The sequence below is a fragment of the Phalaenopsis equestris genome, unplaced genomic scaffold (genome assembly GCF_001263595.1).
Source record: "Phalaenopsis equestris unplaced genomic scaffold, ASM126359v1 Scaffold000421, whole genome shotgun sequence".
Classification (NCBI taxonomy): Eukaryota; Viridiplantae; Streptophyta; class Magnoliopsida; order Asparagales; family Orchidaceae; genus Phalaenopsis; species Phalaenopsis equestris.
The window spans coordinates 23,128-40,484 of NW_018164862.1; the positions used below are offsets into that span (position 1 = coordinate 23,128).

At 35.4% G+C, this 17,357-nt stretch overlaps 1 protein-coding gene across 2 annotated transcripts in view; it reads left to right on the forward strand.

Moving 5' to 3' along the window:
• Nucleotides 1-3,990: 3,990 nt before the first annotated feature.
• The window catches only part of LOC110027233 (deSI-like protein At4g17486), a 21,450-nt gene continuing 8,083 nt past the window's right edge, over nucleotides 3,991-17,357 (forward strand). Inside the window, exons 1-2 of one of the 2 annotated variants that reach the window (XM_020728572.1) lie at nucleotides 3,991-4,182; nucleotides 5,638-5,858. In XM_020728572.1, the coding sequence (XP_020584231.1) occupies nucleotides 5,642-5,858 (217 nt within the window). In that variant the 5' untranslated portion in view covers nucleotides 3,991-4,182; nucleotides 5,638-5,641. The remainder of the gene's footprint in view (nucleotides 4,183-5,637; nucleotides 5,859-17,357) is intronic. The other variant, XM_020728573.1, reaches the window with a different exon arrangement.

Consider the following 17,357-nt stretch of genomic DNA (forward strand, 5'->3'; position numbering starts at 1 on the left):
CGGAGTTGGGAGCTGCATAAGCTGATAACCACGTAGGTCGTTTGGGCGAGTATGAACGACATCTGTAGGTTGCGGGGGCCAGAGTCGGGAGCTGGACGAGCCATGAACCAGGTAGGTCGTAGAGGCGAGTGTGAATGACGTCCATAGGGCGTTGGGGCTAGAGTCAGGAGCTGCACGAGCCATGAACCATGTAGGTCGTTGTTGACACATGAACCATAGTGATGAGCTCATTTCCCACGATGATGACTGACGGTGTCTGGTTGGTGGTGATCGACGAGGATTAGTGGTGATCGACGATGATGGTCGACAGTGGATGACAATAATCGACGGGAGTCGACGACGGCCCGAGGTGGGCGGGGGGGAACTCCTTCTCAGAGCTTCCAATTCTCTCTGAAGCTTCAACTTTCTCCTCTCATGTGAGGGGTGTGGCTCTATTTATAGTGTTCTGGATGTCATTAGTGCATAAATATGAATCATTTTGATCAGACTGTCCAGAAAGCTTCAACCAATCAAAATACGTTTAATGGACATTTGAGTGCCTTAACAATGTCAGAATTGCGCAATCTTAGGCTCGTTGGATTCGTCTTGTCGAGATGCTCGATTCAACTATAAACTTACCATATTCGGAAACCGTTTGACTTTCCAAACGTGACTGAAAAACTTCCAAGGATTATTTAATGACTTGATTTGGGCTTGATTGAACTATGATTGGAATGACTTTGATATCATTAGATCCGTCTCATCGAGCCGATCAATTTGACGATATGTTTACGGAAATCAGAGCTTTGTTTAAGTTTTTATCAAGTCTTAAACATCCCTTACTTAAAATATTATCTCACGATACGTGTCGGATAATGAAGATTTGTTGGTGGCGTATCAAAGCCAAATCTATGACTCCAGTTGAAATGACAACTTTGAAGTTAAGTATGGAAATATTTTCATTGTTGATGAAAGATTTTGAATTATTGAAGTAAACAATACTCGCTCTCTAAATTGACATATTCCTTGAAAATTAAAATAAAAATCTACAAAGGGAATCATCAAACTCCAACTTTGTAATCAAATCAAAAAGAATTTGCTTATGAGAGCATACAACTTAATAAGAATGTTCGTTGTTTTCTCTAGTATGAGTAATACTATTATAGGTAAAATCGCATCAGACAACATGTAAGAAAAATGATTTGAAGAATGCAATTGTTCGTTTAAAGAGATTTACCCATTACATATATAAGTTGTTCTTTGTGCTACTAATTATTATTATAACTATTTTGTAAGCACAAAAATCACTATCATTAGGATTATGTAACTCTGTTTGTGCTCTAATTATTTTTGTGCACATACTTTTATATGTAATGAAATATTTTTTTTTGGTGATTTGACTATGAGAAATCACTTAAAATGCATCATTGTGCATTTGTTTCAAATCTCCACTTATTGCTACTCTTGGGATGATGTCAATGAGTTAATCATCATGACTTAGTCACCTAACTTTGAATCCAATCCATAATATTGACCAATGATTAGAAATTTCAATTAGCCTTTCTACCCTAAACATTCTTTTTTGGATATTATATTTCATTGTTATGATTGTTCTTAGTGCGGTTGCGACGACCGGTTGCAATCGAGAAAAGAACTCATTAGAAAATTGCAATAAGAATTATAAATATTGATTTTTTACAAAAAAATCAGTTAACAACTTTCTTAAAGCCATATTGCCTTCATAGGTCGGGTCGAAAAAACTAGTTTTTCATTACATAAATTTCTATGAAGCAATCAGAAAATAGTTCCCCAAACATAATTGTGGCAACGATTTAAAGCGCAAAACAGACATAAAGCCGTCCCAAATAGGCTCTTAATAAACGAAAGAATGACAACATGGATCAATCTTAGGCAGACAAATGGAGCACGATTACCATAAAATAAATCGGGGGTTTTTATTTATTAAATTTAGGATAGGAATATTGGTCAACAGAATTTTTCAAATTATGTTTTAGAAATGTAAGAATATAAACATTAGGTTTTAAATTTGTTTTTAGGGTAAAAACCAACAATTATAAGCCATTTTAAAAAGCACATGTGCTGATTTTCTTACGGTAAATAGACTCATACAATTTATTTATAAAGTAGCGGTCCATTTAAAATTTGAGCAATTTTATCTGTTGAACTCGGTATATCATTATTTTTTCAGCACACATTTCATTGTATAATTGATGATAATATCGTATTTTTTAATTTTTTCATCTCAATAATTTATGAAATAATTATTACGTTTAAAAATTTATATAAAATAAATAGGCTTATAAAACATGACATATAAATCAATATTTTATAAAAAATTATATATATATAATTTTTAAAGAGCAGCTCGTGGCTCTTTACGCGTTAATTAAAAGGAAATTACATAGTTGGGGAGGAAAAGTGAATCTCCATCTAAAAACAAAAAAAATACAACAAACCCCTAGGGGTTCCACTATCCGCAGTACAACAAAACGTAAAGAAACAAACCTAAGGTACATGTAATCATTTAAAACGTATACTAAAAGAAAAAGTATACACAAAAAATTACACGTACATAAAGTCCCAAAATAATAGTATGCATAAAAACCCATAGTAACTGTGGTGTCGAGGAGCAGGGTCAAACTGACGACTTGTATATCCAGTGAAAAACACAACAATAAAAGCCAATATTTGCAAGCAGTGAGGAAATCCACAAAACTTCTGCATAAACCATCCCTGCCGCTCCAAACAGTTCCCATATGTCCGAAATTGAAAGGCAACAGCTCCATACATCTCATGGTAAAGTTGTCAACTCCAATACTCATAAATGAGATCCCAGACATCCAAAAAGAGCAGACCAAGCAAGATAAAACATGAAAACCAACCTCACAGTCCAAATTCGAAGACAAAACGGGGTGAAAAACACAAAACAGGATGAAAAAAGCTATCAAAATGCAACTCAGAATAAAACATGAAGAAATTGAACAGCTAAACAGTAAAATAAACCAATAAAAACGAAGCAGAAATAACAGAGAAATATAAAATCCCTCTATTCTTAAGTATTTATTTATCTAAGATTTATATTTTTATATTTTTATATTTATAACAATTTGGGGGTATAAATTTATACATGAAAAGCATATATTTTATTTTTAAAAAATAAATAACAATTTTATCTTTGATGCCATATTAAATATTTCAATGATATGAATATAAATATGCAAATTTAGATGATAGAATTGAAAAAAATATAAGAATCGTATGACTTAATGTAAAAGTCCCTATTTCAAGTTATAATCTAATCATATATTTTTATTCAAGAGAGACAATAATATTTTCAAATTCATTATCTTTATCTCAAAATGGAAACAAAAAAAAAAAATTATTAATTTGGCCTCATCTTGAGTCAATTAAAACTAGGGCTGTCAAAATGGCTCTATGTTCGCAAACAGCTCGTGTTCGGCTCGTTTGCCAAGTTAATGAGCTGAATACGAACAACACGAACAAATATTTGTTCATTCATGTTCGGATCTTTTTGGCTCGAAATACTACTAATCAATTTTATATATATCTTTGACGAGTAGTATACTATAAAGCTACAAAGATTTATAATAAATTAAAAGTATTAATTAAGAAAATAGAATAAAAGTTATTAAAGTAGATTCAAATGATATTTTAAATATTGTCATAATACTTATCATCTTATGGTTACATGATTAGGGTTGTCAAAACGACTCTTTGTTCGTGAACAGCTCGTATTTGACTCGCTAAGCTGACTCGTTAAGCAAACGAGCTGAACACAAATAAACTTTTTGAGCTTGAAATATAAAGGAGCCGAACACTCGGCTCGTTTACACCCCTAATTAAAACATAAACAGATTACGAATAATTATTTGCATTTAATATTTAAAATAGTTATTATTATTTAATATTAAAATTATTTATTTAATAACTAAGTTCATTTACGACCTGCATATGTCATTCTCCAAATTTCTCTCAGCATTTTATGTCCCTCTCTTGTACAAGTTGCGTTCTCTTGTAGAGTTGTGGGGTTGCGGTTTAACCGTTTTGCCGGTTGTCGCCTCGATGCTCTTCAATAAATAGGGTTTTAGCCGCCGCAATGGCGGGCGGCGGAGTGTGGAGAGGCTGCATTCGGGCTAGGTGAAGTCGTTCTTTTCCGAATGGGTGAGTTCTGTTCCCGGTTCCCTTGCGTCAGCGCTCTCTTTAATGGCTTATTGCTTTCTCATTTTCTTGGTTTTCTATGTCTCTTTGACTCCTCTAGATCTGTTGGAATGTTAGCGAGCCGATCCGCTTTGGTTACGTTTTGCTTCGTTGTTTTTTAGGTTTTCTTTTTTATTTTAGTTGACTTCTTGGTTTAAAACCATGGTCTGCTTCGAACTTTCTTGAAACTGTAGTTTATTTTTATAGCCAGACTTTTGATTCTTGGAACGCCGGCGAATTGGTAATTATGTCATTTATCTCCAAGTTTTTCTGCAAATCTTCATGCCAAATACGGACTTACTAGATTTACTAATTCTCACTTGAGTTAAATCTTACTTCTAGCCAAACAACTCCTCAGTATCTGGGGAAGCTCTTACGACGCCTGTATCTTTTTTACTAATTTCTCTATGGTAGGAAGGCAATTAGAGTATGTGTTAATACATCTTCTTTGTTTCTCACCCTGGAAGGCAATTAGAGTTGGTGTTAATACATCTTTCTATTCTGTGACAATATGGATTAATTCACCTTCTTGTTCCTTGCCAATCTTGTGATTATATTATACATGCGTGTATTACTCATGGTTTCAGAGATAAGGCGCTCTCCTATCAAACGGTAACATTCAAAAATTTTAAAAAGGTTATTTTAAGGAAATCATAAGTTTTTATAACCATTTTTTGCACCATAACGAAATGATTGAAATGATTTTAATTTAATTTTAAGTTTTGCTGGAATCATTTTGCATTATAATCTCAATGCAATCTCTTGGAGCTCTACGAAACCATACTTGGTGGTTTAGTCTTTTTTGAAAGCCAAATAATGAGTGATTGCCTTTCAATCTGCTGAACTTGCGGATGCATCTTGCCGAACTAAACCTCTCTCTTAACAATTTCTTGAAAAACTTTAGAGTCAATATCATTGTCCTCTCTCCACTTACTTCATTTTGAGAAGGCATATTAGAGAAAATTTTTAGCACATTTGTATATTTTCTTATTACTCTCTATAGTAGGAAGACAATTACATTAGTTGCTAATACACTTTCCTTATTCCTCACTCTATACTAGGAAGACAATAACAATAGGTGTTAATATAGCTTCATATTCTTTACCAATAAATGTTAAATCACATTCGTTATTTCTTCTTAATCTATGCTAGGAACATAATTAGAATAGGTGCTAATACATTTTATTCTTTGTCAATTTTGTGATTACACAAGGAAGATTTATTATTCTCTACACATTATTAAATTTCTACACTATGTAGGGTGATATAGGTTTTTAATTCCATTATTTGCCCGAAAAATGAACATTTTACAAATCCTCAAGTCCTGCTTTTTAATTTCTTTTCCATAGAGGATATTTGGAAAAATACTTCTGATTTTGCATAATTGCACTGGTTTTCAAATTTTTACTTATGTTGAAGGAACATGAAATCAGGTTTGAAAAAGAGTTGGAAGTCCCTTATGCCACATCAAGCAGGTAGAAAATCAACTACTGGATTTTGCATGTTCTTGAACATGAAAGTTCGTTCAGATGGTCAAAAATCAGGGAATACACCTGTTTATCTGAACGTATATGATCTGACACCCTTGAATGGATACGTTCACTGGGCAGGCCTTGGTATATTTCACTCCGGGGTTGAGGGTATGGTTTCTTTTTTCTTTGTTTTCTAATCAGTTAAATTTTGTTTGTGTTGTGATGCCTGACATGAGAAAATTTTTATAAATTTATTATATTACTTTCTTTTTTTTAAGTACAAATAAAATGTCATAATTATTCTTGCTAAATTGTTCCATACTATTGAAGTTTATAACTTTATGAGCTAAAATGACTCACTATTGTGTGTGGGAAATCTAGCGAGTTGAATGAGGATCTATCTTGATTGTCTTAGCTTTTTTCAACATCATGTACAACAAAAAAAAAACCAACATCATCATCGATAAGCCTTTATCCCACCAAGTCGGGTAAGCTACATGAATTCTTTTATGTACTGTGTTCTATTGAGAGTCATATTTTCATTTAATTCTAATAGATTAAGATATTTTTTTATACAATATGCCCAAGTCTTTTTAAGTCTACTTATGCCTTTCTTAAATTAAGTTGAATCTAAAATATCTACTTTCCTAATCGGATCATCATATGGCCGCGTCTAATGTGATCATACCATCCAAGACGATTATCTCTAATCTTCTTTGCAACTGGAGTCACATAAACCTTTTCACGGATTGATTCATATGGCATTTTGTCTCTAAGTGTCAAGCCACTCATCCATCTAAACATTCTCACCTCAACAACACTTAGCTTAGTTTATGCTTCTCTTTTAAAGACTAACATTCTGTGCAATCAAACATTGCATGTCTCACCACCATCTCTTAATACTTCCTTTATGTATAAGTGGTACTTTTTTATCACACGATAATTTTGATGTATTCATCCACTCTAGCTAACCAACTTGAATTCTACTAGTAACATCCTCATCTATATCACCATCACTTTGAATAATAGACCCTAGATATCTAAAATGTTCACACATTTTAATGATTTGATCATCTATTTTTGCAACTCTATCACTAAAGCTACTACTACTAAAATTACATTTTATGTATTCAATTTTAGTTCTACTCAAATGAAGGCCTTTAAACTTCAATGTAAACCTCCATAATTCAACCTCCATAATTCAAGTTTATAATTCAAGTTTTCATGAACTCTTTCTATAGTCTTATCCACAAAAAGGATATCATCAGCGAAAATCATACACCAAGGTACATCCTTTTGTAAATGTCCAATAAGAGTATCCATAACTAAAGTAAAAAGATATGGGCTTAAAGCCGATCCCTGACCCGACCCCTGATGTAATCCAACTGAAATAAAAAATACTTGGTCAATCCTCCTTCTGTTCAAACACAATTTACAACTCTAGTATACATATCTTTAGTTGCTTGAATATAAGTCATGTTGACATTTTTCTTCTGTACAACTCTTCAAAAGACTTCTCTTGAAACGTTATCGCAACCTTTTTCAAAATCATGTACACAAATGGTTAGATAGAGGAGAAAAAATGCAAGATTTTTTTATGTGGAAGTTTTTGAAAGGTAGAAATTAGATGGCCTAACTCAATCCAACCCTTCACTATTTTTAGAAAATTGCTACAAGGGTGACCCACCTACAAGCAATTCAATGGATTTTAGTACATGCACCACCTTTAGGCAATTAGGAAGGCAAAGCTTATTGGTGCTAAGGTAGGCCCTCACACGTATTGGTTGTGAATATTATAGATCTATGCAATGACAAGGGCTACATCATCACGGAATGTGATCTTATAATCACAAGTGAAGATGGATGTGGTGTTAATCTTATTGAAGATAGTTGTGAACCAAACAAAATTGTAACACAACTATTGAAGGAGTTAGCTTTGACACATGTGAATTGGCATCACAGATATGGAGGAAGATATTTACGACGCACACAATGATGTGTTGTGATCTAATTGAGACGATTGCAGTGCATAAGAGATCACGATGTAGATGTTAAGGGAGGCAAGCACAACATTGGTCTTGAAAGAGATGATTGCGGTGTAGATGAGGTTGCACAATGGGTATGCAAGGAGATCTTTATAGTGTATGCAAATTTATGTTGTAGTTTTTGACGATTGTAGTGAAAGCAATATTATATCACTATTCTTGAAAGAGATATATGAGAAATAAGAGATGTTATGGCAATGAGCAAATTTATGTTGTAGGTCTTGATGATTGTAGTGAAAGCAAAATTATATCACTATTCTTGAAAGAGATATATGCAACATAAGAGACGTTATGACAATATTTTAAAAATTAATACGGTGAACTAAAACATTTGACCCCTACGCAGACTTAAGTATAAGCTTCAAAGCACAAGTGTAAAATTCATTTATTTAATTTTATATATTTTTAATATATTTAATTGCATTATTATAGAATTTATAAAATATTAAAAATATGAATTTTTCATAATAAGATACAAATTTTAATCATTTTCATTTATTTAAACTAATGCAACACATATCAAAATGTGATCATGAATTAGTTGTATATTTTCTATCAATTGTGATATAATATCATTACAATAAACAAGTATTATGGAGCAAACTTAAAATAAACTTAAGTTTTAAATAAATATTTATGATGACAAGTTAAAATTAAATCATCAAATTATCGATTTGGTTACCTTTAAAATAGATTAGATTAATAAAAATAAACAGTTATTTCTTACTCTAATTCACGATTACACTCGGATTACTCATGTCTATATATTAAAAGATGAATCTAAAGCTGTTGTCACATTTAAAATTTGCACTCTTTTTTTCTAACCCATTTCAAAAGCACCATTCAAGTCCTTCGGACGGGCTATAACTGTGAGTATTTTAACTCCATATTGGGAGAATTCTTGGTTAGTAAGAACATCCTCCATCATAGTTTCTGTATAAATACCCCTCAACAAAACGGGATAATTGAGTGGAAAAATAGACACCTTCTCGAAGTTGTTCATTCCATTATGTGTCAAACTAATGTTCTTAAGCATTTTTGGAATGACCCGTCGTTATCGCCGCCAACCTCTTCAATAAAGTTCTCACAAAAATCCACAACTTTTGGACCTCATTAGCCGTCTTGATGTCATGTTTTCTTACCAACTGGTTCTTGTTCTCGTTAGATCCAAAAATCTTTTGGGTGCACGACCTTTGTTCGAAACACAGCCCCAACACATAATAAACTTGATCCCTGCTCAATTAAATGTATCTTCAATGACTATTCTGCAACTCAAAGAAGTTATTTGTGTTTTGATTGTACCACCAATAAAACTTATGTTAGTGACAATGTCTCTTTTTTTGAAAATATCCCCTTCTTCCTTCACATCGCCTCAAGAGTGGGGGCGCTTGGTTTATTAGACATTTTTTATTTTCCGACTCCGATGGACATTTTTCATAGTCCTACAACCATTGTTTCTGGTGCACCTTCAACCCCGCTGAATTTGCCACTGGTCGAACAGACACCACCACCACCACCTCTCCATGTCTATACTTGTCGTACAAAACCCTCTGTTGAGACTCGTCCCAATGGCCCTACCGTCGAGGCCCTTGCCTTGCTGCAGGTCTTGGAGTTCGCTCAGGTCGACGTCCCCGAGACGATGCCCTCTCTCCACTTACATAGGTCACTTCTGATCCGAGTGAAGATTTGAATCTCCCTATTGAGTTACGCAAATGATCATGCACATTTTGCCCCTTTATCCCATGGCGAAATACCTCTCATTCCACAGCTTATGTCCGTTCTACAAAGCATTTGTCACATCCTTTATGGATCATTGTTTCTCATCCACTATTTAAGCGGCTTTGGCTGACCCTTCCTGGAAGTCTGTTGTCATGGATAAGATGAATGCCCTTCGGTGCAACCATACTTGGGACGTGATCGATCTCTCTCGGGAAAAAAAACGATGGGTTTTAGGTGGATTTTCAACTCCAAATTTAACTCTGATGGCTCATTTGAATGCAATAGGACGCGTTTGGTCGCCAATGGATATTCACAAACTATGGGGTTGACATGTGACTATGAAGAGACATTTGCTCCGATTGTTTTACTAAATACTGTTCGGATTCTGTTATCCCTAGTCGCAAATTGAATTGACCCTTACTCCAACTGGATGTTATGAATACTTTTCTTAATTACGATTTTGCCGAGGAGGTTTATATGTCTCTTCCACCAGTTTTTGACTCGACTTCTTCCCGTGGACAAGTGTGTCTATTGCGAAAGTCCTGTGGATTGAAACAATCCCCACGGGCCTGATTTGACAAGTTTATGCAAGTTCTAGTGAGTCATGGTTTCTCTCTAATCCAAATATTATCATATGCTATTTTTTGTCATTCGTTCGGTGATAGTATTGCTACTCATCATCTATGTCGATGACATTGTCCTCACAGTAACGATCCGCCGGCCTTTGAGTCTCTCAAGGCCATTCTTACCTTGTGTTTTGAGATGAAAGACTTGGTTTCCCTTCAATATTTATTAGGCATGAAAGTAGTTCAGTCCTCTCATGACATTTGCCTTTCCCAGAATAAATATATGATGAATTTATTTACCGAGACTAATCTACTTCTTTGCAAATCAGTAGTTATCCCTATGGAACCCAATGAAAAATTGTTTGAAGTACCCAATATTTTCCTGATGAACAAAACACACTACCAACACCTTGTGGATAAGCTCATTTACACTGCCCACACGTGACCAAACATTTGTCATGCCGTTAATGTCGTAATTCAGTTTCATCATCTCACTGTTGTCTATCAGATTCTCCACTACCTAAAAGGCACATCGGGCTTGGGTTTGTTGTTCACTCGTCACACCTCTCGCTATGTTGCACTTTATATAAATGCTGATTGGACCAATCTGTCCATGATTTATGATCTACCTTGGGCTATTACTCCTTCGTGTGGGGGAACGTTGTCACTTGGAAAAGTTAAAAAACAATATGTTGTTGCCATAATAGTGTTGAAGCCGAGTTTTACTCTGTCTTTCAGTGTGTGTGAAGCTCACTGGTTGCGCATAATGCTCCGCAAGTTGCATATGCGTGTCACCATTCCTTTGTAGCTATTTGTGACAGTAAAGCCACAATTAGTATTACTCATGATCTAATATAACATGATCATACCAAACATGTGGAGATTTAATGTCACTTTATCAAGGAAAAACTCGATTCTAGGGAGATTTGTGCTCCATTTGTCCCATCCGCAGGTCAACTGGCCGATCTTCTTGCAAAAAATCTTCTTTGCACAATGTTTTATGGTTTCATGTCCAAGTTGAACATGATTGTCATGCTTCAATTTGAGGGAGAGTGATAGAATTTTTATTACAATTTTATTTATTTCTTGTTATTTCCTATTTTCATTATTTCTTTTTAATTTCGGCTAGTTATAGGAGTTTCTGTTTTTAGTTTATTTTATTTGATTTTTGTAATCTTGGAAATATAAGTATTATTTCTTTCATAAGTTTAGGATTCTTTTCTAAGTTTAGGAGATACGAGTGTTACTTCTTTTCTAAGTTTAAGATTCTAATAAGCTATATTTAAGTCAACATTTCATATCAATAAATATATTCGGCTTAATTTTCCAAACCTACGCAAATTTATGATGAAGATCTTGACACATGGTGAAAGCAAGATTAAATCACCATTCTACCGAGGCACACATGCTGCATAAGAGAAGTTATGACACAATGTTTTAAAAATTGAAACCGCAGAGTGAGACATTTGACCCCTACGTAACTTAAGCATAAGCTTCAAAGCACAAGTGTAAACTTCATTTATTTAATTTTATATCTTTTAAATATATTAAAGTGCTTTATTATAAAATTTTTAAAATATTAAAAATATGTATTTTTTGTACTTAATACGTTACAAGTTTTAATCATTTTCATATATTCTAATTAATGCAACACACATCAAAATATGACCTTGAATTAGTTATCTATTTTCTATTACTTGTGATATCATACCATTACAATAAACAAGTATCATGGAGCAAACTTAAAATAAATTTAAATAAATATATATATGATGAACAATTAAAATTAAACTATCAAATTATCGGTTTAGTTACCTTTAAAATAGATTAGATTAATAAAAATTAGGTGTTGGGCTTTGATGAACTGGGAAGAGAATAAGATAAATAATCCAAAAGTTAAAACAAAGAAAAAGAAATAGGTGGTATGAGAAAGTAAATATAGTTATGATGAGGTGGAGAAAAACTTTTTTTTATTTCTCTTGAAGCGATAGAAGAGGGTTGTCGGGTTATATGAGATTCAACTAGTTTTCCTTTTTTTTTTTAATTTGCTTTTTTACTATTTTATTTTCCTTCTATTTGTGTAACATAAAATGTTGAATTAGGCATTTGGCATTAAAAATAATAACTATAGTGTAAGGTTTTCTTCAAAGCACATTACGAATTGTTCGCTTCACATTAGAAAAAAGTATGCCTCTTAATACATACTAAAAGCTCCTTGATGTTTACACTATAGAACATTTTGGAACCATTTTGGCTTTATAGTGTTTTTTTTTTTTTTTTTCGTTTTAAAGCATGTTTTTTTAAACATTGGGGTGCGATACATATGTTTAAGGACATGACTCTACTGAAACCAAGGTTGTTGCATGCATCTTGAAGGATATATTACGATGCTGGTATAGAAGGGGACAATTGTGTTGCAAGCAAAGTTGCAATGCAGGCATGAAGCAGAGGGCTTTGGCTTAGATAAGGATATGGTGCAAGTTTGGAAGGAGATGATTGTAGCACAATTGAGACTGCAACACATGTCTTGAGGGAGATGACTGTGATGTAAGCAATTGCTCTATAGGTCTTGAGGGAGTTGCTATGGCACAAATGAAGTGTAATGCAAGTCTGGAAGAAGATGATAATGACACAAGCGAGTTTGCAATGCAGTTTTTGTAGGGACTAATATTTATAGTTCAATCTATAATTTATTGAGTAAATGACAAATGATTCTTGAACTTCTTAAGTTTGTCTATTTGATACTATAAACATTTTTCAGATGTTCAATTTAGCCCTAGATTTTTTGCAGTGTTCAATTTAGTTTCGTAAGTCAGCGAATTTGAACTAAAACTCTGACATTTCTTTAGATAGAAATTGGTGGAGGGAAGTTTTTTATAAAGTTTATTTTGAACTTTTTATATCTCACTAGTTAGTGCGGGCTAAAACTTAGAAGGTTGACTCTAAAACGTCCAAAATGCAATGAAATGAAAAGTTTGACGATACAATTTAATTAGTTCATATTTGATGAGTTGAGAAATAAAATTGAACATCTAAAAATGTTTGAAACTCTAATGGACAGTTGAAATTTGTATCTAATGTAGGGTCCTATTTGTAAATAGAAGAAGTTTAGGAATTTATTTTTAAATGTTGTAAGGCTCTATATAAGCCCAAGCCATTAATGAAATGAGAAAGTTTTTCAGAGCAATTAATTGTTGATGGTATCAGAGCCTACCCTAGCACCTCGCGTCTTCGTCGTCGCCTTCCCAGAAGATTCGATCGTGACTGTCTCGGTGGTATCGCATCTTGCAGGATTCGGTCACAAAGCGGCGAAGGATCAAAGTGTCTCCCAGGAGCAGGGCTTCTACATTTTGCTGCCAGAGGAAGGAGCAGAGCAAGGCTTCGTTTCTGGTGGTCTTTCATATGCAACAGTCACATCGTTGCCTTCTCAATGGACTGTAGCCTCGGAAACGACGTGGAACGGCAACTTGAGATTTAGAAAGGCATTAAAGTAGGGTTTCATTTCTGGAGTTCCACTCAATGACAAGGAGGCAAAGGGTCGAAGTGACTACGGTTTTGCATGCGGGATAAAGGGCTCGCGGATCCTTGCGGGCTAAGGCAAAGCGGATCACACGAACTAGCAGGAAAAAAATTCGCGTGTGTTCTGTGTGCTCAGCCCTTATTCTTGTGATTGAGGATTTCAAGAGAAAGAGATAGTGCGACAGATAAAGTATTGAAATTTTTGGGGAAGATAGATCTTGAAGCTCTGAAGGACTTGGTTAGGCTCATACAGGGAACTAGCATCTCGACGGGAGCCACTACCTTAGCACATGCTCCAACGCAGACAAAACTAGATCTCCCTCCCATGGATTTGAAGCTCGATGGACCGACCACATATTTGAGTTGGTCGCGTTGGATCAAGGTTGTTCTAGTAAGGAAGAGACTAAAAGGATACCTGACAGGGGTCAAACCAAAGAGTAAGAGTGTTGAGGAGGAATGGAGGAAAAAACATGCATTGGTTTACACCTGCATACTCAACTTGATGGTTCTATCGATTGCCATATCAGTGGATGACATTCGAAAGGTGAATGACATTTGGGCAAAATTGAAGAGGAGCTATGTTGGGACTAAGAACCACATGAGGGTGTTCCAGATTCAGCGTGGCATAGAGACAGTGACATAGGGTGATAGATCGATTAAGGAGTGCTTCATAGAGCTGGAGTGACTGTGACAAGTTCTTGATCACTTTTCACCTATGTCAAGTTATGGTCATCCGAGGTGCAAAAAGGGGGAGATATTTGTACAAATGTGGACTATTTAGTTTTTGGTTCATCTGAACCCGACCTTTGATCAGAGAAGATCGATCACCCTAGTCTAGGCAAATGATTCCTTCATTGGTTAAAGCCATCGTCGCGATGATACAGGAGAAGAGTCGCATGAGGGTACACTCTGAACCGAGTGGACTTCTAAGTGCACCATCAACTTTGGTTGTCTCAAGCTTACGTATGGCAGGTGCCTAGGGGGAGACCCACATGTGCTACAACTATAGAGAGGTGGGACACCTGAGTAAGGCTTGTCTAAAGCCACCTAAAGAGAGAGAGAGAGACGGGTGGACGTGGATAGTCAAGAGGTCGTGGTCGTAATTGTGGGGGCTAAAGGGGTGGAAAAGGGAGCCACCAGAGAAATATGGCGATAGCAAAGAAAGAGGGAGAAACAAGGGTGATCTTTCCGATGAGGATCACAAGCTCTTATAAATGTTGAAGAGGAAACTGAGAGCGCATGTGATGTGATTGAGGATGCATACACCTTGTCGTCATCCAATGGGAACACTGCTACTTATGGTCACTCAGCCAATGTTTCTCGTGATACACATGCTCTTACCTTTATATCCACCACAAGATCAGCAAAATGGATAGTAAATTCTGGTGCTTCTTAATATGTGACAGGTGCTGCTAGTATGTTCTCTTCATATACTCACCTAACAGTTCCAGAGAGCATTGAAACCGCTGATGGGTCTGTGGTTGGTAAGGTTATAGTGAGGTGTACCAATTCTCCAATGTTTTGCACGTTCCTTCATTTCTAGTGAACTTTTTATCCATTAGTGCCATTATATTACAACTAAAATGTGTTGTCTTATTTTATATTTCTAATGTGATCTTTCAAGAGAAGGGGATTGGCTGGAGACTTGAGACTAACACGTGGCATAGTGAACTCTGATACTTGGATAGAGAGGGGATGATGACATTCATGGTAGAGAGTGCTGGAGTAGGAGGATCTGTGAGAAGTGTGGAGGATGTGTAGCTTCTACATCACAAGCGTATGCGACATTTTTTGTTTAGTTTATTGAGTCATTTATATCCGTCTTTGTATGAAAAGACAAAATAAACATAATTTTGTGTGTGATGATTCTAATTTTAGTAAGCACACCAGGAGCTCTTATATTAGTTGGTAATAGTTCTTATGTTTTTGATTTGGTTGATTTGGTGTACTCAGATGTATAGGGACTTTATCTTATAACTTTGATGAATGGTTACAGATATTTTGTAACTTTCATTGATTGTTTTCTCGTGTTACTTGATTATATCTGATGAGAAATAAAAATGATGTGTTTTACTGCTTTAAAGACTTTCACAGAGCGATTTAAACTCAATACAGGGTAATAGTGAAGGTATTGAGGTTTGATAATGGATAGGGCATGTCGACAAGACTTGGGGAATATTTGTCAGTCCAAGAGATACAACATTAAACCAATTTTCATACGCACCGACATAAGATGCAGTAGCAAAGAGGAAGAATAAACACCTCCTGGAGGTAGCCAAAAACATGATAATCTTGTTGAATGACCCAAAACACTTGTGGGGGCAAGTTGTTTTGACAACCACTTAATTGATTAACAGAATACCCTCAAGAGTGTTGGAGCGTCGATCTTTTGTGAATTGTTGAAAGAAGATAATGACGGGATCTCATTGAAGGTATTTGGTTATGTATGTTTTGTAAAGGATAATAGATCATCAATATGGAAGCTGGATCCCAGAGATATGTGAAGTGTGTTTTTGTGGGTTATTTTGCCACTCAGTCGGTGTATGTTTGTTAGAGCCCAATAATGAAGAGATTGTTTGTGAGTTTTAGATAATTCGAATCATACTACACCTTGGAAGTCACCTCGACCTTTGATGACTCTCATATTCTAGGTATGAGGTGAGAGGGGGAGAGCAGTGATGGTGAGAGATTGATATAGGTAGGAACAATGTTTTGTCCTGTTGTGTGGGAAGGATCGATTGAATACGGGTCAAAAAATGAGAAAAATGAGCCTAAATGTGGTAGGACTCAAGCTCAAGGGTAGTTGAGAGTGTATACATGGAGGAAAAGACAAAATGAGAGAACAATGTTTGCTGCATCACTTGTGCCAACAAGACTTTTGTCTCTGTCTACCCTGACTTTTGAGACACATACACCATCCATCTCAAAATTGGAGTACACAGGTGATATTATTCTTCTCTTTCCTCCTCTCACTTCTATGATTTTCAGTGGACTTTCACAGCATTGCGGGTCGGCCTTTTGATTGTTATTCTATTGATCATTTTGGTTTCTCATGTGACATTGCCCAATTTGTCTCATACTCTAACATATTCCTTTACGCAAAAAATTCATTGCATTTTTGGATATTGTCTCTATACCGAAAAGTTGGCAGTTAGCCAGGGGGGATCCAAAGTGGAAGACTGCAATGTTGGAGGAACTTGGTGCTCTCGATAAGAACAATACATGGAAGCTCGCGTTGATACCATCCGGGAAAAGACAGTCAGGTGTAAATGGGTCTTCGCAGTGAAGTAAACCTTTCCTTCGCTCTACAAAGCACAGTGGGTGACGAAAGAGTATAGTCATACATGTGACGTCAACTATGATGAGGCATTTGCACCAGTAACAAAGATGAGCACTGTCAGGAAACTTTTCTCTTTGGCTGTAAATGGTGGATGGAGGTTACACTAACTAGATGTGCAAAGTACATTTCTTCATTAGAGATCTGCTAGAGGTGTACATGGAGATACCTCCAGACTTCAACACGAAAAGTACATTTCTTCATTAGAGATCTGCTAGAGGAGGTGTACATGGAGATACCTCCAGACTTCAACACGAACCAAATAGTGGTCAATGTATGTAGATTGAGAAAGTCAATGTACTGTTTGAAATAGTCTCCTCGAGTTTGGTTTGACAAGTTCAGGAAAGTAATGATAGGCACAAGCTATCAACATATCAATGCTAATGTCACATTACTATTCTTGTTGTTATGTGAATGATATAATTGTCACTGGGGATGATGAGGGAGAGATTGCTCCGTTGAAGGAAAGTTTAGGGAAAGC